Source organism: Lissotriton helveticus, chromosome 6 (genome assembly GCF_964261635.1).
Source record: "Lissotriton helveticus chromosome 6, aLisHel1.1, whole genome shotgun sequence".
Taxonomy (NCBI): Eukaryota; Metazoa; Chordata; class Amphibia; order Caudata; family Salamandridae; genus Lissotriton; species Lissotriton helveticus.
The window spans coordinates 34,225,520-34,249,610 of NC_136067.1; the positions used below are offsets into that span (position 1 = coordinate 34,225,520).

Genomic DNA, 24,091 nt, shown 5'->3' on the forward strand with positions numbered 1-24,091 from the left:
TGCACCACCATTCATGAAATAGTGATGGCTGAATATTTACGTGGCAAGTGTGCACCAACTGGATTGATTGTCACAAATACTCCCAGGCTTTTCTTGACTGACAAAGAATTTTTACGAGATTGGTCATTGATCGCGTGGAGATGTACACGCGATTGGCTCATCTTAATCATAAGCACTGCCAAAAGGGTGGCAGATGCTATCCTCATTGAGATACAGGTATTCGAGGGACAAATTAAAGCTACCATCTCTAACACCCTCTATAAAAAGAATTTGGATGAGACCAATAAGTCCAATAAAGAATACAAAGACAATATCCTTTTGACCAAAATTGAGAAATTCAGGAAAGACCTTGCCCGGTTTTCACTGGTTAAGGTTTATCCATATACTAGTGACAACTATACAGCACTTGAGTACAACAGGAAAGGCAAGCGGTGCGGCTCCAACTATTCCACCTCAGGTTCCGAACAGGGCTCTAGTGACTCTGACACATCAAGCTCGAGCACCTACCAAAACAGAGGTAGAGGCCAACAAAATAGTCTCTTCCACGTGGAATCTTGACACTCTGTTACCGCCAGAACATGTTGTGGGATAGGCTCAGACATCGACTAACTTCAGGAGCGAGATTGAGAGGCATGGAGAGATCCTCATGCCTTTTCAGGTGTAAGAGGGGCCTAGTCTTGCTTAGATTTTTTGTGATTTTAATTCAACTTACTTGAAGATTTGGAGTGCGATGATGATCGACCTCGAGATCAACTCCTGTGAGCTAGACCAGAAAAGGAACCAAGACCAATTATTGGGACTGGAATAGTCAGGATGTGGAGTCTTCCAATGTTTGGCAACATATAGCTTCTTCTTGAAGTCTCGTATGGCATCTAGGGTTCATCGACACACAATCACTGCTGGCCTTAGCCATGACTTGATCCAAAGCACCTCAGGTAAACATGGTGAGGATTTTTCACAGATATTTGTTAGGGAAAGTCCTTACAAGATTCACACCTTATTATCTTTGGCGGTGACATGTCTGTTGCACACTGTAAACTGTGATAGAAAAATGGTCTTGAAGAGACAAGAGGTAGCTCTAGACCCGCATTTGGTGGCGTGGAAAGAAAGGAACTGACGTCAGCATGTCGAAGTGGCACCGATATGGGCTCTGCACATAATTTCAGGAGTCGAAGGGCATCAGGGCAGAGCTGCATGGTTCCACTTACCGGCACACGGAGGTACTGCTCAAAAAATTGCAGATTTAATCTGACGATTGGGGAACATTCAAAAGATGAGGAATCTCCAAGTCTTTATCGGAATTAACACTTATGTAAACATTGCAGACTCTAATAAAACTGTTCGCTCCACGTTGAGACACCATGCACATGTACTTAAATGTTGAGCAACTGTTTCAAAAGAGAAGGAATGTTGGGGAAAACAAAGCAAGAGAGCATTTCCAGTTCTCCATTTGCTAGGTTACTGGTGGAAGTGTTATTTAAAGTGATGGGAGAAGTGGCAATAAAAGAGAAATGCATAATCACTAGCTATGGGGTAATGAATGCCTGTAGAAGACTGGGGGTTATTACAGGCACACCTTTATCTTTCTCCATGCAGGTATGGCCGGCGAACGATACTCTTTGTAAACTATGTACAGACAGTGGTGTTCTCGATGATTGCCGCTGCATCCGTCAATTACCCCATGTTTGCAGTGTTCCGGTCTCTTTCTGGGATACCTTTTTCTGGAATTGCCATCATCACATTTTCAATAGGTAAGTGTAGTGGGGAATGGATGTATGTTGTTAGCATGCATGCTTTTACAACGCATGCCTTTACCACGCAACGTTTACAACGCAAGTCGTTACAACGACTTGCTTCGGGGGGCGCTGGATAGTGAATAGTTTAATTTACTATTCCAACTCCAGTCCCCGTGGATAGTAGGGAAGGTGTTGGATAGTAAATTAAACTATTCCCTATCCTAGAGCGCCCCCCAGCGCAAGTCGTTGTAACGATTTGCGTTGTAAAAGTTGCGTGGTAAAGGTAGTTCGTTGTAAAAGTTGCGTTGTAAACGCTGTTCACCGCGGGGAATGCAAGCAGAACATTTTTGTTTACTAAAATTCAGTTTTTCTCATCACAGTCTTTACACAATTGAAGGCAAGAACCACACTGAGAGCTCTCTGGGAACTTCCCAGCGTATCTATTAAGCGTTGTAGAGACCCAAGCTTCAAACAGACAGTATTTATGAAGGGCAGTACTCTGTTGTTGTCTGACACAGAATCTTTTTTCAAAGGGGACATTTAAGACCCCAATTGCCCAAGCGTCATGACTATGTCATGGTCACCGGGATCAATAACTTAAATGACACTAGTTTTTGATGGTTGGTCTACAAAGGCAAATTGGGTGTTCCTGCGGTTTTGAAAACAATCATTGACCGCCATGGATTTGACCCACTGGATGGGATAAAGAGAATCTCTTGATTCTTTTAATCAGGATAGCCCTCACCAGAGTTATCTTAAGACTCTGATGACCAACAATTAGGGTCTCAATTGTGTGTGTGTGGCTCAATGGTTAGAGCGGCAGACCCTGATGCAGAGGTCTGGCCCGGGACCAGGGTTCAATTCCCGCCTCGGCGGCTCTTGGACTCAATTTCCCCGGACCTGATTATTCTCGCCTCGGTGCCTAGTCTAATCATGGGTCCCACTCTGCAACTCTGGGCAATAGCTTGCTTAATCTCTACAACGGCCCCAACAGCGCTGGGATGCAGGCTTCACCTTGGGGGTGCCCAGGAGTGGACATTTCACAGGAAAGCCAGGATGGGTTCCACAGCGTTATGAATACAGTGCTACGAGACCTCTGGGTAGAAGTGCGCTATATAAAAATACAAACACAAACACAATCTCACATGGTGGCAGCCACATGGTCCAATGTAAATCCAATTTGCAGACAGGCCAGGTCTTCTGGAGGACTGAATTCCAGTGTTGCCAGCCGTTGGTACTTCATCAATACAAGGATGTAGTAGTGACATGCCTAAGAGTCCAGGTTGCTTTAGAAGTTTACATTGTTCTTTCTTACCCTTTTGTAAGTACTCTTATTTGTTGAACAAGCCTTTCTATGCAAACATCTGTAGCTTTTGGTATGTTGAGGAAATTTGAGAGAACACAGAGGTGTTGTGAATTCCTATCCTTGATGATACAACTGCCACTGTAAAAAAAGGAACTAACCCACCCATTCTCAGTGTAGGAAAATTATAATTATGGGGCATATTACCAACAACTAGCGATAATTATCGCTATGTTGGTTTAGCGGCGATATTTTTATCGCCGAGCTGCGGCGATTTTTATCGCTTAGGAACCTTGCTATTATCAAGGTATATCTCATAAGCGATAAAAATCGGCCACAATACATGAATATCGCTGAAAAGTCAGCGATATTCATGCATTACCGAGCTAATGCTCTTAGCCATGTTATCCACCTACCATTCGATAACATGGCTAAGAACTGCTCAGGGGCAGGTGTTAGCTTTTGGAGATATTTGCGCTTAGCGCGAATATCTCCAAAAGTTGGTAATAGGAGATAGCGATGTTAGCGACTGTTTCCAGTCGCTAACATCTTGGCACGCCCACTTTGCATGTCATTAGTGATAAATATCACTGACATGCAAAGCGGGGCCCAAGATGGTCGCTATCTCCTACTAGCTGTCGCTAACTGGTGTTGGATGCAGATGAACACAACATGGTGTTGCACTGCTGATGTAAAAGTCATGAGGGCCAATTTAAAGACCATAAAAACCCTGAAACATCTGTCAGAATCACAGACAGTCAAATGAAAAGAGTGATGGTACAAGATAAGCCCTGGGGATACTGTTGGATCTGGCCTGAAAGAGGGTTCTCCTCGTAAGTCCCTACTTCCACTACCTTCTATTGAAGCGCATTGTCGTACCAGTGGTTCACCATGTCCCGTGCTGGACTTTCTCCCTTTCGCCCTTTTTGACTCTAGTAACTTTATAATGGTAATTTGTGAATAGCAATGGTCTTACTCTTTAGTGGGTGGCCGCACATCTCTCCTTAAACCCTCTTCCCTTCCCTTCACCCATACCCTTTAGTAAGTATAAACCATTTTCCAGGTTCTCCTCCCTGTCCCCCTACATTTACTACTAAAATGTATAGTTATGTGTGCCAAGATTGCAGCACAGAAAAAGGACAGGTGGAACCTCCACACATAGGTGTGTGAGTAGCAGTTTGTAGCACATTAGCATTAGGGATGGCCGGAATTGACAGAGTTTCATTCAGTGAAATTTAGTACAATTATATTAAAATTCATTGAATTCTGTGAAGGAGCAGAGTGGGGGGCGTAGCCAAGCCGTCGGCCAAACTGGCCGCACGGCATTGAAGGTCCGCCGGCGATACTACCGCCACATTGAATATCCCCCGTTTACCATGAAATACCCACGGTGAGGTCGACGGCGCCAGACCCGTGAACGCATACCAATCCAAATGATTCCACCCATTGGAAGATCGCAGCCTGAGAGATCGAGACTTCCGACCTGGGAAGCCACGGGTGAAATTTAGAAAATGGCGGCCTGGACCCGAGAGCGGAGAGCGAGTCCTGCAGTTTCTATGAGACCTGGCGGTGGAGCTGCCATGTGGTGAGTGCACCGGGCACAACTCTCCATCCCTCACGCTATACCGATCTCAGTACGGCTGAGCAGCAATTCGTTTTATAATTCGCCACCCGAAAAGTGAGCGCCCCCCATACAGTGCTGGGCTGTATGGGGACAGGGCCCGCGGAGCCGTACGAAAGCTATTTCATTACCAGAACGGGCTCACTGAGTGGGATTGACAGGAAATATACATCGCCCGCGCCCGGGTTACCCCCCACCTCCCGCTGCCAGTTTCGTTGGCGGCCCGCCGGCCCTGTGCCTTCAGTAAAGCTGGGATTTTGCTGATCTGCATGCCCTCCATCGCGGCCTTGGTGTCTGCATTTGGTTCGTGCCACTCTCCATCCATCCCTAGCGGACCAGACCCTGACACTACAGCTCTAGATTGCATTGTACGGCAGCACTCCTGCCTCCAGCCTGGCCTCTGCAACAACACCATTCAGGCTTGTAACGGTCTCTTTTGGCTCTCCGTGCTGCGACAGCCCACGCAGTAATTGTGTGCTCTTCCTGTTCCTCACAATCACTGAACCCTCTCACACGCTTGGTCTGCATTCCTCTCCCTCCGTAACGACCCTGTGTCTCCTGTAGACCTGCCTTTGAGTGATTACGCCTAGTGGTGACCCGTTCTCTGTCCTCCTCCGGAGACCCTCCCTCCCTGGCCCACTGTCTCCTGGCTTGCCGAGCAGCATGGGCCGCAAAGACCCAAAGCCAAGGACTCTCCCATTTGAGAAACTAGCGGAGACGGCCCCGGAAACAGGTGCTGATCTGGCTGAGGGCGGGCAGGATGCGCTGCCCACTGGAGACCCCAAAGGTCAAGACAACTCGTTGCTTCGAGAGATGAGGGCGGGTTTCAAGGCCTTGGATGGTAGGTTTAATGCACAAGGCAAGAACCTTGTAGACCTAGGTGTTCAAATCCAGGTGCATGATCGACGGCTCGATGTCGTCGAAGCCCGCATATCTGACATTGAAGATGGCACAGCGCTGTCACTCAAGAGGTTGGAGAGAGTAGAGCGTATCGTAAAAGATGTGGCGATGTAAAACAAGGACTTGGAGGCGCGCAGTAGACGGAACAATCTACGCATCTGGGAGGTTCCGGAATCCACAGCCACGGGTCGTATGGACACCTTTGTCGAATCAATGCTGGCTGATCTGTTTCGTAGGGCCTCCTTCACTCCGGGCTTTGTGGTGGAGCGCGCTCATCGCACTCTGGGCCCCCGACCCAACCCAGGCTGCCATCCTAGGCCCATCATCGCCTGGGTCATGAACTTTAGGAACCGGGACACCGCGCTTCGTCTAGCCCGTGAAAAAGGCAACACCATCTGGCAAGGCTCCAAACTGTCCCTATATCCTGACTTCACCATAATGGTCCAGAAGGCCCGTCGCAAGTTTAATGGTGCAAAGGCGACGCTCTGGAATCTCGGCCTCGGTATGGCATGCTGTACCCGGCAAGACTGCGTGGGAGATCAATGGTAAAGTCTGCATCTTTGACAGCCTTACAGAGGTTTTGGAATTCTGTTGCACGCATAAAAACAACGTTCAGACGGTTGCAGATGGCGCTGGACCCTCCCTATCACAGAACTGCTCAGAGGCTAGCATGGAACTTTTCTCTGGGTCTGGTCGCAGCTGACCATATCGAGACCCTGCCCCTTTCTTTGTTGCCTATTGCCATGAGTGAACTTGGGGTATTTCTTCATTACATTCACCGTTCTATATCGCTGGTGAGCGGACGCGCGTTGCCTCCCCCCCATTGGTGTATACCATGGTTTCTCCCTTTGGTTCCTGGAAGTACAGTCGCTGGGTTATTCACATTCTCTAACTATCACGATTGGTACTCCTTGTATATTTGATAATGTTGGTTTTGCCTTACTTGTCAGGTTGTAAGGTTGGTTGGTGGGAGGGGGGGTGATTGCAATTGATAAGATGCACTTGGTTCATCACATGTTTGATCACAGTCACAATTCCTATTGAAATGTTGTAAAATGTTTTTTGTGTCCTTGATCTGACTCCTACATGGCCTGCCTAGGTAATGTTAGTGGACCCTCAGACCTATCTCTGGTGTCGTGGAATGTCCGAGGCCTCAATGACAATTGCAAGAAACTCCAAGTCCTTCACTATCTCCTACGTCATAACATTGACATTGCCTTCCGGCAAGAGCCCATTTGCCTGCTTCGACCCCTCGCGCTTCGCTGCTACCTGGGGAGCTCATAGATATTTTACCAACTTCAGTAACTACTCCAGTGGCACTGCGGTCTTTATACATAGGAGGATCCTTTTTAGCCCACTCACGATTGTGCGCGACAGAGAGGGCAGATAAACCATCGTTGCTGGGGGATTGACGGGACATGAGGTGGGCTTAGTGTGCGTCTACGGCCCAAATACTGACTCCCCTGACGTTTTCCCCTCTCTACTTGCTCAGCTTTTAAAACTGGGCCAGACGGCTATTATACTGAGAGGAGATTTTAACATTATTCCCGACTTGTCCCTTGACAGCATCTCCATTGCCCCAGACTCCAAACCCTGCACATGACGAGCGTTACAGTCCTTATGCGAAAAACTATCCCTGTTGGATGTATGGCGCGCGCGTAACCCTACCCTCACAGCATACACTCATTACTCAGGGTATCACAACACCTCGACCAGAATTGACTATTGTCTATAATCCCCTAATGTATTCAACTGTTGCCACGCGATTCAGACCCTCCCGCGTACCTATTCAGACCACTCCCCGATAGTACTCACACTGAAGATACCCCACCCAGAAAGATTTGAGAGGCAGTGGCGCTTCCCGAACCCTGCGTTAGAAGATGACTTGTTTTAACAAGAACTCCGCGAGGCCATTGAAGACTACTTTACCATAAATACTGGCACTGTTGATACTATGGTTGTTGTCTGCGACAGTTTCAAGGTGTACATACTGGGGGTCTGTATTTCTAAAAAAGCTGAGGTACTTCGCGACTTGCGCAGCACGTTGTCTAAGTTGGAAAGCGAACTTGCTGATTTAGACGCTACTTTCGTCCAGGTACCCAGCCCCGACACTGATCAGGCCCGTCTGGGCCTGCTTTCGGAATATAGAGAAACTGCAGACCGTGAGATTCTGTACATGGGCAAATATCACACTGCGAAACAGTATGGTGAGGGTGAGAGACCGGGAAGGGTTTTGGCGTAATTGCTCAGACCCCCATATACTAAAGCCTACATTACCGAGCTACGTCACTTTCAGGCACCACTGAGATTAGGGATGAATTTCTGTCATATTTAAAAATATTATACACCTCCAGAAAAGGGTCTGACCACGCTGCCCTGGAATCCTACTTATCCGAGATAGAGTTGGTCTACCTCGAGAAGGATATGCAGGACTTCCTAGCTGAACCCATCTCTGAAAACAATGTATTAGGGGCTATTGTCTCCCTGCGGTCGTCCTCTTCCCCAGGGCTACAAGGGTTCTCGGGCGACTTTTGCAAGGCTTTTAAAGACTTGCTAGCCAGGCAACTCATAGAAGTATATGCAGAGGCTCTAGAGAGGCAGATCCTACCGCCTACCCTTTGTGAAGCAGTCATTATTCTTCTCCCAATACCTGGCAAAGATCCGCAGCTCTGCGGCTCCTATAGGCTCTTGTCTTTATTAAACTTAGATTATAAGATTCTCGGCCGAAATTATTGCTGGGCGTCTATCTCAATTAAAGGAATTTATTATCTCCCCTGCACAACTGGCTTTATTCCCCACCGCTCCACCTCATTAAAACCTCAGAACACTTTTTTCAGTGCTGCACAGGATCAACCCGGATACACCAGCGGCCGCAATTCTGCTTGACACGGAAAAGGATTTTGATTCGCTAAAGTGGCCCTTTTTCATGTCAATCATGCGCCGCATGGGAATGCCGATGGGCTTCATGGCCACCACAGCGCTACATTACCTCCTTCCAACTGCTCGCCTTCAGTTAAACGGTGCGCTCTTGCAACCCTTCTCACTCTCGCGGGGCACAAGGCAAGGCAGCCCGCTGTCACCCTTGCTTTTCATCCTCACTATGGTTCCCTTAATTAGGCACTTTCATGGACAACATCTGCAGAGAGGCTTACAATTCCATACAGGCCCCCTCCTAGTCTCCTTATACGCTGACGACACTATCCTGTATGTCTGCGAGCCACAAATCAACTTAGATCCCCTCATACGCGAGATACTTTGCTTTGGCCAGCACTCTGGCCTGGGCATCAATTGGCACACGTACGTAATTTTTCCCCTCACGCGCAGCACGTCCCCCTGGGAGCTAGAGTTCCCTCTAGAATGGTGTGCTGACCCTGCTAAATATTTGGCATATATGTACACCTAGATACAGAAATGATAGTGCGCCTCAATTACGGGCAAGCGATTTCCGCACTGGAGACACAAATAGACAAATGGCTGAAGTTGCCGCTATCAGTAGCAGGTAGGGTAGCCATAATCAAGATGGTTGTGCTACCCAAATTCCTATACCTCTTCAACAATATCCCCATCCCCTCCCACATAGTTTGTTTGCGACGCTCAGATCACACTTGATATGATTAGTATGGGGAAATACACGGGCCCGAGTGCGCTGGCAAGTGCTATTCCTCCCCTATGATCGAGGTGGCTACAGAGTACCCAATTTCCATTTATATTATATAATAGCACAGTGCAGCTACGCCTACGCTTGGTACCACCCTGACGCTAGGATTCTGTAGCTTCGCCCAGAAGCAGACCTCGTCCTCCCTGAGCGTCTGTCCACCGTCCTCCCCAAAGGCCTCCCCAGAGACCCTAACGATATCCCAACAGTCTATACAACAAGTTGGGCTAGGGAAAAGCTATGGCGAGTTACACGCACAGCCCTTTTATATTCCACAGCCCTTCCACTCCCCAATGCTGGTTGGCTACCACTTACAGGCGAGATTGTGCCATGCACTCTAACCAAATTCACGATCACGAAGGCCGGGGACCTGTTCCTGGATGGCCATGCCTATATGGGAAGTGATGACACCCGCTTCCCTGACGCCGCATTCATGGAACGGTTTATGCTCCGGTGACTCCAATCAGCGCTACGTGCCACAATACCCTGTTTTACCATAGACCCCGACTCGTTCACCCCCTTGTCTCTGGTCATTGAGAGTGAGCTTGGCACCCATCTCATATCAAAACTTTACCACGCCTGCACGAAGCTTGTTCCTGTCGATGACGAAAAGATACGAAGGGATTGGGAGGGGGACCTGGGTGGCCCGATCACAGATGACCAATGGACCGCATGCTGCGCTCTCACTAAGACATCTCCCTAAACAGCCGACAGAAACTTCTACATTTTAACCCATTGGCTGCTTCCGTCGGCCATTGGCCGACGGCAGCACTACCTCGCTGGTGCTGCCGTCGGCCAATGGCCGACGCGACCGCGCCCGTTTTTTAAAACGGCCGCACTGCCGCAAAAAAGCGGAAGCAGCCAACAGGTTAAGTCCCTACGCAGGGTTTACAGCACACCTCCCAAAGTACACAAACTAGATCCATCAAGACCCCACAGTTGCCGCAAATGAGGATCGCCATTGGCTGACTTTGCACACTTAGCATGGACTTGCCCTCGACTGCAGCCATACTGGAAGGCGGTTCATAGCGAGCTGGGTGACATTATCAACATACCACTTGACCCTATCCCCGAGATCGCACTCTTAGGCTACATGGTCAACTTTCCCAAAAAGATCCGGAAAGTTTATTTTTGACTAAGAGGGAAGTGGCAATACATTGGCGCCATAAGACAGTCCCTACTGTACAGAGCTGGCTGGGAAGTCTGGTTATTTGTAACACTGGTATCGATTTGTAGTCTTGAGAAGTGTGGCTCAATGGTTAGAGCGGCAGACCCTGATGTAGACGTCTGGCCCGGGACCAGGGTTCAATTCCAGCCTCGGTGGGTCCTGGGCTCAATTTCTCCGGACCTGATAATTCTCGCCTCGGTACCTATTCTAATCATGGGTCCCACTCTGTGACTCTGGGCAATAGCTTACTTAATCTCCACAACGGCCCCAACAGTGCTGGGATGCCTGGCTTCACCTTGGGGGTGCCCAGGAGTGGAAATCTCACAGGGAAAAGCCAGGAAGGGTTCCACAGTGGTATGAGTACAACGCCAGGACACAACAGCTGGGGTAAATGTAAATGTAAATGTGGGATACTTGTAAAGCGCACTGTTACTCTACCCGAGTGTCCTGGCGCTGTGTGCTATACAAGTACGATATTTCATTTCATTTCATGACTGTTCTGTCTTCATCCAGGCCTAGGGACATTTGGGGCCCGCTGAAAACTTATCTCACATCAAGTCGAAACGACACAACCACACAGCTAGAACAAGGCATAGTGCCAACTGGGGTGGGTTGAAGACCCACGCCACTCACCGTACTACTGACATAGCTGCTTGCTAGATGTATCGGAGTGCTGTCATCTTTGAATCCACACACGCATTGTGCCAAGTCCTGACTACAGTCTTCATATAGCATGTCCAGCTGATACACCTCTTAAATGGTATGGGCAGATGATTGTTGAACAGGACATCCACCATGTATTAGTCATATTTGGTCATTGTTTTACTGTGCACTCGCAGTTTTCTGACAAATTACAGACAATGCAACTTTGTATTTTTTATAACACGTAAGACTGTGTAAGTTGATCACTGTGATGTTTCCCATGTGACAAAATGATAAATAAAGTTTATAAAAATGTTTTTTTTTTTTTTTTTAAAGGAGCAGAGTGGACACCGCAATGTGCAGTGTATACCCCTCGGTGCTCTTCCACCAGTATGTAAGGGCACGAAGGGGTATCTACTTCATTGCATACCCTTCGGTGCCCTTACATTTGTTTACAAGTACATAAAAACACAAAGGTTCAAAATTAAAGCTAAAGATACATTCACAAAAGGAATTATCGCAATTGCTGGAAGAAGTGCAGGAACTTCTAACAATTCATGCAATAGAACAAGTGCCTCACAAAGAAAGGAACAAAGGCATTTACTAAACGTACTTCCTAATTCCAAAGGTAGATGGAACACTACGTCTTATATTAGACTTAAGATTCCTAAACAAGTACAAAATGACTACGCTGCAGGAGGTGATACCTCAATTAAAAGAAGGAGATTACATGGCAACCATAGACTTAAAAGACTCTTACTTGCACATCCCTATGAACAAAAGACACAAAAACCTATTACCTTTACCGGGACTCTGCTACTAGCAAATACCACCCAGTCCGGTAGCACTGAAGACCTTAAATCAGTAAAGTCAGCCTCAAAGCCCCCCTCACCTTGACCCCACCATCGGGAGGACTCAGCGGCAGCAAACCATTGGTCGTTAGTATGCCTGGACTCTCTGCCCTACCCTGAGCCTCCCCCGGCACTTACTTGGCAGGAGACCGATCTTACTGCTCCGCCACGGAAATGTACCTCCAGCCCTTCAGTGCCGAGTCCGAGGCACTGGTGCAATCTCCTTGGATTCCTCCACCACTCTCTAGATGCGGCGAGCTCTCGGAACCAGGAAGGCTCCGTTAGCGCACCGCCCCCAACACAACAAACCAACAGCTCTCGCGCCGATAAAACAAAACTGGCGACGGGAGAGTACCGTGAAAACAGACGCCAGATAAAGGAGTGTTAACACCACTGCCTTTAGTCTCTACGATTCATACGGGTATTCTCCGGGGGTAAAAAGGAACAAAGAAAGCAGCCACCGCTGCCACCGCCAGCCGCTAACAAGACTCAAACCCTGCGCACAGGAGGGGAGGAGCTCTGTCACGATTGGCAGCTTCCGACCGTCATGTTCCCCCGGTTTTTAGGTCTCGTGACCTATCAATGCGCGCAAGCGCATTGAGGGAGCGAGAATTCAAGTGCTGAAAACAATCGTGAAACCAAGGGTTTCGTTCGTGCGGTTTTCTTTAAGTTCACGTGAATCACGTGAGCAAACAAGCACACGCATTCACGGCCGCACAGCACATCAAAGGGCTTCGCCCAGCGTGCGCTCTGCGGCTTCTCCTCCCCTAACACGCTGGCATTCACGGCCGCACAGCACATCAAAGGGCTTCGCCCAGCGTGCGCTCTGCGGCTTCTCCTCCCCTAACACGCTATCTCAGCTCTCCTGCCCCCATCCGGCTTCCCTCCGGCCACTCTCTAATTACCAACAGCCACCCAATCGCCCTACTACAGCAAGAAGGATGCACTGCATTCTACGAGACCTACTGGCAAAGCCAGTGCTTGTTTAGGAAGCCTTTATAGGCGTTCTAAAAAATTGTATACCCGCCTCTTAATTACTTAAATACTGAACGTTGGAGCAGATGTATCATCCGTTTTTTTTGTCGCAAACACTGCGATTCGCAAAAAAGCAGCATTTGCGACAAAAAAAACGGCAAATGCGATGTATGAAGAAAATTGCATAGCAAAATTAAGGAATCGCAAAATTTGCGATTCCTTAATTTTGCGCAAGCATTTAAGGAATCGCAAAAGGCGATTCCTTAAATGCTATGTAAGAAGCAATCAGGTTTTGCGATTTCACATTAAGAAATCGCAAATTACCACCAACTTGTAGTAGGTGGTAAATTGCGATTCCTTTTACAAATGGACTTTTTGGCATTTGTAAAGGTGCCATGTAGTGCTCATACATGCCCTTAGGGCATGTATGTGCGCCATATGTGCACACATGTAAATTTCAGGGGTGCAGCAGGGTGTCCTTAAAACACCCTTGAAATTATTATCAATTTGCGATTAGCAAATTGCGAATCGCTAATTGAGAATAACTTCCAATTCCTTCCTATGGGCCTCCTGGACAATAGAAATGAATGGGAAAATATTCCTTAATTGCGATTCGCAATTTGCCAATCGAAATTAAGGAATTTTAAGAAATCGCAAAAAAATGCGAATTTCAACATACATCCCTATTTGCTAATCTCAAATAGCGATTTCTAAAAAGTCGCTATTTGAGATTCCCAAATCAGGATGTTGCTACATCTGCCCTTAGCCCTGCTCATACTGAAACGTATCATTACCTCACAATGGGATAACGTGGCTTCTCTGCCCAGTAAGCAATGACAGAGAGCCCTGGTCCAGGGGGTGAAAGCCGAAGATTTAGTCCTGCGTTGAGAAGAAATAGTGAGAGGCCGCACCCGCCACCTTATAGCCCCGCATGGGACAGGCTCCTAGAAAAGATGTCTGCACCCCCCGATGGGTTCACTTCCTCCTCTCGAACGTCCACGCTAAGCCTCCCTCCTGCCCCTTTTTTACCTCTTGTCTGTCAAGATTGGTCCCATGTTGGAAAAATTAGATCTGGCCTGCACCCTTCGGTTCGGCCCATATGGCAGGGAGACTCAACTATTGCGCCCCTGAAGGACCTCAAGTCCGCTCACAACCGCCATATTTTAGCATTACCTTGTTTCCCCCTGAGGGTGTCTACTTCCCCCACGGATGTATGTCAGTACAGCGCGATCATTTTGATCGCGGTACTTGACAACGCAGTTTTCTCAACGCAAGTCTTCACAACGCAAGTCGTTACAACGACTTCCGTTGGAGGGCGCTGGATTGTGGAATAATTTAATTTTTTATTCCAACTCCAGCCCACGTAACAGTAGGGAAGGTGTTGGAATAGAAAATCAAACTATTCCTTAAGCAAGAGCGCTATCCAGCGCAAGTTGTAATAATGACTTGCGTTGTAATGACATTGTCGTAAAGGACACGCGGTGTAAACACCGCATTGTAAAGGATGTTTCCCTCCCCCACAGAATCTCAAATTACCTTGTGAGCCTCTTAGGCCACCTTACCCCCCCTAAGTTTCATCACACCTGGCTTCCTGACCTTCCTGCCAAGGTATTGTTTCCCTTCCCCCCAGTCCCTCTCACTCTCCCCCCACCTAAAGAGCCACAGTTACACTAATTCATGCACAAGTCACCCGTTGACGTTCTACTTTTTCAATGGTCCCTACACACCAACTGGACCTTTCGAAATAAGCCCAAGTCGGGTGGATCAGGTTTATTTTCTCTCCCCGAGTTTGGTTGGAGCAAATATACTAAACATATTGATTATTGAGACCTGGTAGCTTGTTTAATTTAAAAACCTTATTAAAAATGTATTTTAAAAAGAATGTATGATGTTACAACGCATACTTTTACAACAATACCTTTACAACGTATTTTTTACAACGCAACATCCATTACAACGCATTCCATTACAACGCATGCTATTACAACTAATTTTTCAAAACTACTTTTACAACGCATTCCATTACAACGCATACTACCTTTACAACGCATACCATTACAACGCATAACATTACATTGCATGTATGGTAAGTATTGGATAGTGTAGGGGTAAAAATTACTATTCTAACTCCAGGGGGTGCAAGAGTAGGGTAAGTGTTGGATAGTGTAGGGGTAAAAATTACTATTCTAACTCCAGGGGGTGCAACAGTAGGGTAAGTGTTGGATGGTAATGTTATGCGTTGTAATGGTATGCGTTGTAATGACTGCGTTGTAATGACATGCGTTGTAGTGGTATGCGTTGTAGTGTCATGCGTTGTAATGGCATGCGATGTAATGGATGTTGCATTGTAAAAGTTTCGTTGTAATGGTAGTGCGTTGTAAAAGTTGCGTTGTAAAGGTTGTTTCCCTTTTAAAAAAGACAGTTTATTTGGTGATGTGCAAACGGTAAGTATTTACTGAAAAACGAGTTCCACATATTATTGTTTGCGCATCATATAGTTTTACCATTAAAATTGCATGTCTGTGTTAATCTTGTTTAAGTTGAAACCTGAATAAAAATTGATTTAATTAAAAAAAAGACTTTGCTGATGTGCAAATGGTAATTGTTTACTGAAAAACGATTTTCACAAATTATTGTTTGTGCATTCTGTAGTTTTACCATTCAAATTGCATTTCAGTGTGAATCTTGTTTACATTGAAAACCTTAATAAAAATTGATTTACAAAAACAATAAAGCCGCATTATTTGGTGATGTGCAAATAGTAAATATTTACTGAAAAACAATTTCCACAAATTATTGTTTGTGCGTCATCTAGTTTTATCATTCAGATTGTATCATTGTGAATGTTGTGGTCATTTCAATTGAAAATGTGCCGTCTGTAAATGACAGTGTGCTTCCACACCACGCTTTGGTAATATATTAGGTACACTGTGCTCGTGGATCTATGACAGTACAACGCATACTTTTACAACGCATACCTTTACAACACTTTTTTTACAACGCAACATCCATTACTACGCATTCCATTACAACGCATACTACCTTTACAACGCATACTATTACAACGCATAACATTACATTGCATGTTTTGTAAGTATTGGATAGTGTAGGGGTACAATTTACTATTCTAACTCCAGGGGGTGCAACAGTAGGGTAAGTGTTGGATAGTGTAGGGGTAAAAATTACTATTCTAACTCCAGGGGGTGCAACAGTAGGTTAAGTGTTGGATGGTAATGGTATGCGTTGTAATGGTATGCGTTGTAATGACATGCATTGTAATGACATGCGTTGTAGTGCAATGCGTTATAGTGTCATGCGTTGTAATGGTTGCGTTGTAATGGCATGCTTTGTAATGGATGTTGCGTTGTAAAAGTTTTGTTGTAATGGTAGTGCGTTGTAAAAGTTGCATTGTAAAGGTTGTTTCCCGTGCTCGTCAAGACGCCACCGGCTACATACCACACCCTTACCACTCTCCTGCTGAATGGATGGGACTCATTTGCTGTACTTGCTCTTTTTATGATGCTTGGATTTTTCCCATTCCCAAAGACTTTACTGATGTCAATGATGACAGCACCCCTGAAACACAAACAATGCATGGTCATCATTCGCTTCACATTGTGATGCTTTTCACAAAGTTTGGGTCACAAAGTGTGGGTTACTGGGACCATGCGTGGTTGTCAGTTGCTTGAAGAAGTGATGCGATGATCTAGGGTTCAAGGGCCACTCACGACTATCGAATGCAGAATGGGGATCCAGTGGTGCCATGGTCAGGCACAGGCAGCTCTCACAAGGCATGGAGAAGAATGGAGGGGCATATTACCAACGATTAGCGATATTTATCGCTAACTAGGCTTAGCAACACATTTTTTATCGCTAAGCATCGCCGGAAAATATCGCTGAGAGAACGTGCTATTAACAACGTTTATCTCCAAAGCGATAAATTTTCCGGCGATAGCGTGAATATCGCTGAGAATGCAGCGATATTCACGCATTAGTGACAAAATGCTCTTAGCCATGTTATCCACCTCCCATTGGATAACATGGCTAAGAACTGGTCTGAGCAGGCGTTGGTTTTATGGAGATATTCGCGCTTAGCGCGAATATTTCCAACTGTACGCCTGCCTTGCTAATAGGCGATAGCGGCGTTATCGACTGCTTTCAGTCGCTAACGGGTTGGGTACGCCCACTTTGCATGTCATTAGCGATAAACATCGCTGACATGCAAAGCGGGCCCCAAACCGCTCGCTATCGCCTAAAAGCTGTCACTAACATCAGTTAGCGACAGCTTGCTAATAGGGCGATAGAATTATCGCCGCTTAGCGGCCGTAAACGGCCGCTAAATCGGTGATAATTGTCTATCGCCCCCATTGGTAATATGCCCCGGAGTGTCCTGGCTTCAGGGTCTACATGCAAGGGAGCATTCAGGTCTTCATCTTTTGACCTGTCGACTTCTTGCCTCCAGGTATTTCTTCGCCTGCACCGCACACAGGGCTAAACACTGGAGTGGGAGCCGGTTGGGAAATTAAGAAAATGCAGTGGAGAGATGCAGAAATATGGAGGGCACCTACCCGTTAACCAAAAATAGAACACCGGTAGGGCCATGGGCAGCGTCCCTGTACAAAAGAGAGATGGGTTAGCCTGGCCCTTGGGCTGGGGCACAGAAGCAGTTTAAGGCTTCACTCTCTGGCTGCAGTGTGATGTCCTGATGTGTGAACAAAACAAGCGCTCTGGAAAAAGGTGGCTGATCACAAAAATGAGGGGGCGTATTATCAAGCAGAGCGATAGGCAATTATCGCCGCATTAGCAGCCGTTTCGGCCGCTAAGCGCCGATAATTCTATCGCCCTATTAGCAAGCTGTCGCTAACTGATGTTAGCGACAGCTTTTAGGCGATAGCGAGCGGTTTGGGGCCCGCCTTGCATGTCAGCGATAATGACATGCAAAGTGGGCGTACCCAACCTGTTAGCGACTGAAAGCAGTCGATAACGTCGCTATCGCCTATTAGCAAGGCAGGCGTAAGGGATGGAAATATTTGCGCTAAGTGCGAATATCTCCAAATACTAACAGCTGCTCAGACCAGTTCTTAGCCATGTTATCCAATGGGAGGTGGATAACATAGTCTCTAATGCGTGAATATCGCTGTATTCTCAGCGATATTCACGCATTTCGCCGCTATCGCTGGATATTTTAGCACAATGGAGAAAAACGTTGCTAATAGCATGTTTTCTCCGCTAACATATCCAGCGATAGGCAGCGATAAAAAAAATTGTCGCTAAGCCTATTTAGCAATAATTATCGCTACTTGTTGGTAATATGCCCCGTGGTGAGGGAGGTCACAGGAGATTGCCTGGGGTCTTGGCAGGTCCAGCTTTCCTGATCTACTCATGGTAGACATTCATTCAGGACTATATCTCTGGCTGAAGAGCCAGACAGTGGGGAGCGTAGCTCCTAGGTTCTTCTGCAGAAGCAGAAGGGATATAGCGCTTTGTCCTAAAAGACAGCCCGCCACAGATTCATTCTTTCATCCTTGCTTTCCTTTAAATGCCGGATATTACATTCTAGAAATTGCAATATAGAATTTGTTCACAAACTCTCAATTTCCTGGAATCAGCATCCTATTGTGAAATCACTAGTTTGGTAGGTTGTGATGTAAGAGAAGCAAAGAATAAATGCATAGTCTCCTGCACAGGTAAACTAAAGCCCTTTGATAGTGAGAGCTTGGGAGGAGGATTATCCTATGATGCGGCTCTAAGGGCCAGATGTAGATAAATCTGATGTACCGACTCTAGAATACCGAATTTTACCGATTCGGTATTCTAGATTCGGTAAATCAGATGTAGGTAAAAATTCGGTAATTTTTACCGAATCTGTATGATTCGGTAATTACCGAATCGGGATTTACCGATTCGGTAATTGCCATTGATTCCTATGGGCCTACAGGCCATATAGGAATCAATGTCAATTACCAAATCGGTAAATACCGATTCGGTAATATTACCGAATTGTTAAGGGGGACAGGGTGTCACTTTGACACCCTGTTGCAACCCTGATTTTGGCTTGTTTGCCATGTGACACACATACATGCCCTTAGGGCATGTATGTGTGCCACATGGCACAGGTGTACATGCACAGATGTGCATGTTTACAGGAATTCGTTATTTACCATGAAATAGTATTTCATGGTAAATAAGGAATTCTTAAGGGCCTGGGGCACTGTTTTCAGTGCCACCTACATCTAGATTTACCGATTCGGTAAAATTACCCATTCGGTATTTTACAGAATTCTTTAAATTTTAGGCCCCCTACATTTCAATCACCGAAATCGGCCGTTACCGACCGGTATTTGGCGACCTACATCTGGCACTAGGTTCTAATGTTGAAAGAGTGACCTCTAAGAACCAATATCTGATCATTGTATTTTGTCCTGCAGCTCTCGAGTGGGTGGACTTGAAGCACCGCACTTTGGCCTGGTTCCTGGCCTCTCTGTGCTGGAGCACTGGTACCATGATTCTGTCACTGGTGGCATACCTGATCCGGGACTGGCGCTGGCTTCTCGTCGCCGTCACCTCCCCGTATATTTTGGGCATTATCAGCATATGGTGAGTGAACACCGCCAGGGCTCATGTGAGACACAGGTCCCAGGCACAACTTTTTGAGTGCAACTGGTTTGAAGCTTACTTGAAGCTAGGGGCCTCATTTTTTAGGCCTGGCGTCAGTTTAGCGCTTCCGATGCTTCACTTTTTGTGACGTATCGGCGGTGTAAAACATGCCTCCTGTTGCACACTATTTACATCTAAGCAGACGCGTCACATTGTAAAACCCTGCGCTACATTATACCTCCGTCAGGTTTAAAGTATGCAGGGGGGGCGTTCCCCCGCACAAAGCCTCGTAGAAGTGACGCAGTGAAATCTATGAGATTTCACTGCGTCACTTCTAGGACGCTGTTGTGTCAAAATCTTACGCCTGCCTCACAGCAGGCGTAAGACTGACGCAGGCCCTTTCACATGGGGCCTGCCCCATGTGAAAGGATGCATTGCTGGAGTTGCGTCACTTTTGTGACACACTCCAGCAATGCATCACTTTTGCGCCTACAGATACATCAGAAATACTGACGTATCTGTAACTCCTTGTGTCATGATGCGTCAAACTGTTAATATGATGCATCATTGGTGTCGCAAGGAGGACGCAGTGAAAAGTGACGCATCGCTGTTTTCACGCAGCGATGCGTCATTTTTCATAAATGAGGCCCTAGATGTTTTAATTCGATTATACTCATCAAACACAGCACAGGTGAGGTGTGGGGAGGGGGGGCCAACTCACAGATCCCTTCCCGGTTCAGTGCGGAGTAAGGCAGGGCTTTGTCCGTGCCCCCACACTTTATATCCTTTTTTATCAATGAGGCTGTTAACCTTTTAGATAGAGATGGGTGTGATGCCCCAAAAATCGGCAATAAAAGAGTACCCGCCCTGCTTTTTGCCAATGATACACTTTTAAGCTCAAAATCACCACAGGGACTGCAGCAGCTTTTAATTGATTTTATTACGTTTTGTAATGAGCAAGGGTTGGTGCTAAATGAAACAAAAGCTAAATATATGGGGGCATATTACCAACAAGTAGCGATAATTATCGCTAAATAGGCTTAGCGACGATTTTTTTACCGCTGCCTATCACTGGATATGTTAGCGGACAAAACATGCTATTAGCAACGTTTTTATCCATTGTGCTAAAATATCCAGCGATAGCGGCGAAATGCGTAAATATCGCTGAGAATACAACGATATTCACGCATTAGCGACGAAATGCTCTTAGCCATGTTATCCACCTCCCATTGGATAACATGGCAAAGAACTGGTCCGAGCAGGCGTTGGATTTTGGCGATAGCGGGAATATTTCCATCGCTACGCCTGCGTTGCTAATAGGCGATATCGACGTTAGCGGCTGCTTTCAGTCGCTAACAGGTTGGGTACGCCCACTTTGCATGTCATTAGCGATAAATATCGCTGACATGCAAAGCGGGCCCCAAACCGCTCGCTATCGCCTAAAAGCTGTCGCTAACATCAGTTATCGACAGCTTGCTAATAGAGCGATATCGCCGCTTAGCGGCCGTTCGGCGATAATTGCCTATCGCCACCCTTGGTAATATGCCCCATGATTTTTAGAAAAGGAATGGTTAAGCCCAACAAAAGACCTGTGTTAGATGGAAATATTAACTACGACGCCTTTGATTATTTGGGCATCCGCCTGACCCCAACAATAAATTGGATGGCACATATTGAAAAGGTGAAGATGCAACTTATACATCAGACTGCCAACATTTCCAAAATTCACAGGAAAACTTTATCAAGACAACTTGCATCGGCCCTGGAAATGTATAATACTAAATTATTAGGGGGTGCCCTTTATGGGGATGAACTCTGGGGTACAGGTTTGATAAATTGTCTTCAATTGAAAATCGCTTTCTTAGATCTTTGGTAGATCTACGTGTAAGTGTGCCCTCATACTTGGATCTTGCGCAAAGGTAGTTGGCACATAAAGTAAGCTATACACTCCTGATGTTCGGGTACCGATTGTGGACTGTGGATGAACTTCTACCATACTGGGAGCCTCTCTCGGAGCTACTAAAGTCCCATCGATTACCTCAATCCCCTGGTTTAGGGCATTAAAAGAGTTACCAGGGAGGCATGGGCTGATGGGGTTCTGGTTTGATCCAGAAAGTTTGGTATCTGTTTTGAGAATTAAGTTGAAGAAAATGTTTTGGGAATCAACATGTTTGCAAGTTTTGACAAAATCTGAGGATCATTTGACTAATGATTTTCTCAATTTTAAATGTGTCCCCTATTTTGAGGACACATTAGATGCAATTGTCCCTCCTCTGGCCTGGAAATTATGTCTCCAGTTTCGGTACAAAACCATATCCACTAAACTCTTTTGTAAACAAGCATTTACAATGCAATAGGTCTCGCACCATTAAAGTTTGAGTTATTGGCATTGTGTATGACAATGCGTTGCATACATTTTTTAGCAAACTTTGAATTGGTGCGCAGTGAGAGTGTGTGCAAGAGTATGCTGTTCTTGAAAGCAGTGTGGTAGAGAGTGCAGGAATTTGGGTGACCTGAGCAATGTGGATGATGCACCTCACGCACGGGGCTGACGCAGTTATTATTCACACAGCTCTGATGGTGCACCTTAGGCACGGGCTCACAGCTGTTATTATTCACACAGCACTGATGATGCACCTCACGCACAAGGCTGACGCAGTTATTATTTACACAGCTCTGATGATGCACCTCATGCACGGGCTCACAGCTGTTATTATTCACACAGCTCTGATGATGCACCTTAGGCACGGGCTCACAGCTGTTATTATTCACACAGCTCTGATGATGCACCTCACGCACAGGGCTGACACAGTTATCATTCACACAGCTCTGATGATGCACCTTAGGCACGGGCTCACAGCTGTTATTATTCACACAGCTCTGATGATGCACCTCACGCACAGGGCTGACGCAGTTATCATTCACACAGCTCTGATGATGCACCTTAGGCACGGGCTCACAGCTGTTATTATTCACACAGCTCTGATGATGCACCTCACGCATGGGGCTGACGCAGGTATATTTACACAGCTCTAATGCACCTTAGGCACGGACTTAGAGCTGTTATTATTCACACAGCTCTGATGATGCACCTCACGCATGGGGCTGACGCAGTTATATTTACACAGCTCTGATGCACCTTAGGCACGGGCTCACAGCTGTTATTATTCACACAGCTCTGATGATGCACCTCACGCATGGGGCTGACGCAGTTATATTTACACAGCTCTAATGCACCTTAGGCACAGACTTAGAGCTGTTATTATTCACACAGCTCTGATGATGCACCTTAGGCACCGGCTCACAGCTGTTATTATTCACACAGCTCCGATGATGCGCCTCATGCACGGGGCTGATGCAGTTATCATTCACACAGCTCTGATGATGCACCTTAGGCACGGGCTCACAGCTGTTATTATTCACACAGCTCTGATGATGCACCTCACGCACGGGGCTGACGCAGTTATTATTTACACAGCACTGATGCACCTTAGGCACGGGCTTACAGCTGCTATTATTCACACAGCTCTGATGATGCACCACAGGCACGGCCTCACAGCTGTTATTATTCACACAGCTCTGATGATGCACCTCACGCACGGGGCTGACGCAGTTATCATTCACACAGCTCTGATGATGCACCTTAGGCACGGGCTCACAGCTGTTATTATTCACACAGCTCTGATGATGCACCTCACGCACGGGGCTGAGGCAGTTATTATTTACACAGCTCTGATGCACCTTAGGCACGGGCTTACAGCTTTTATTATTCACACAGTTCTGATGATGCACCACCGGCACGGGCTCACAGCTGTTATTATTCACACAGCTCTGATGATGCACCTCACACACGGGGCTGACGCAGTTATTATTCACACAGCTCTGATGATGCACCTTAGGCAGGGGCTCAAAGCTGTTATTATTCACACAGCTCTGATGATGCACCTCACGCACGGGGCTGATGCTGTTATTATTTACACAGCTCTGATGCACCTTAGGCACGGGCTCACAGCTGGTATTATTCACACAGCTCTGATGATGCACCTCACGCACGGGGCTGACACAGTTATCATTCACACAGCTCTGATGATGCACCTTAGGCACGGGCTCCCAGCTGTTATTATTCACACACCTCTGATGATGCACCTCACGCGCGGGGCTGATGCAGTTATTATTTACACAGCTCTGATGCACCTTAGGCACGGGCTCCCAGCTGCTATTATTCACACAGCTCTGATGATGCACCACAGGCACGGCCTCACAGCTGTTATTATTCACACAGCTCTGATGATGCACCTCACGCACGGGGCTGACGCAGTTATCATTCACACAGCTCTGATGATGCACCTTAGGCACGGGCTCACAGCTGTTATTATTCACACAGCTCTGATGATGCACCTCACGCACGGGGCTGACGCAGTTATTATTTACACAGCTCTGATGCACCTTAGGCACAGGCTTACAGCTTTTATTATTCACACAGTTCTGATGATGCACCACCGGCACGGGCTCACAGCTGTTATTATTCACACAGCTCTGATGATGCACCTCACACACGGGGCTGACGCAGTTATTATTTACACAGCTCTGATGATGCACCTTAGGCAGGGGCTCAAAGCTGTTATTATTCACACAGCTCTGAT

At 46.7% G+C, this 24,091-nt stretch overlaps 1 protein-coding gene across 1 annotated transcript in view; it reads left to right on the forward strand.

Moving 5' to 3' along the window:
- LOC144762182 (solute carrier family 22 member 7-like) overlaps positions 1 to 24,091 on the forward strand; it is a 97,146-nt gene that overhangs the window by 42,011 nt on the left and 31,044 nt on the right. The window contains exons 3-4 of the mRNA XM_078647339.1: positions 1,597 to 1,751; positions 19,280 to 19,448. Coding sequence (XP_078503465.1) covers positions 1,597 to 1,751; positions 19,280 to 19,448 — 324 coding nt within the window. The remainder of the gene's footprint in view (positions 1 to 1,596; positions 1,752 to 19,279; positions 19,449 to 24,091) is intronic.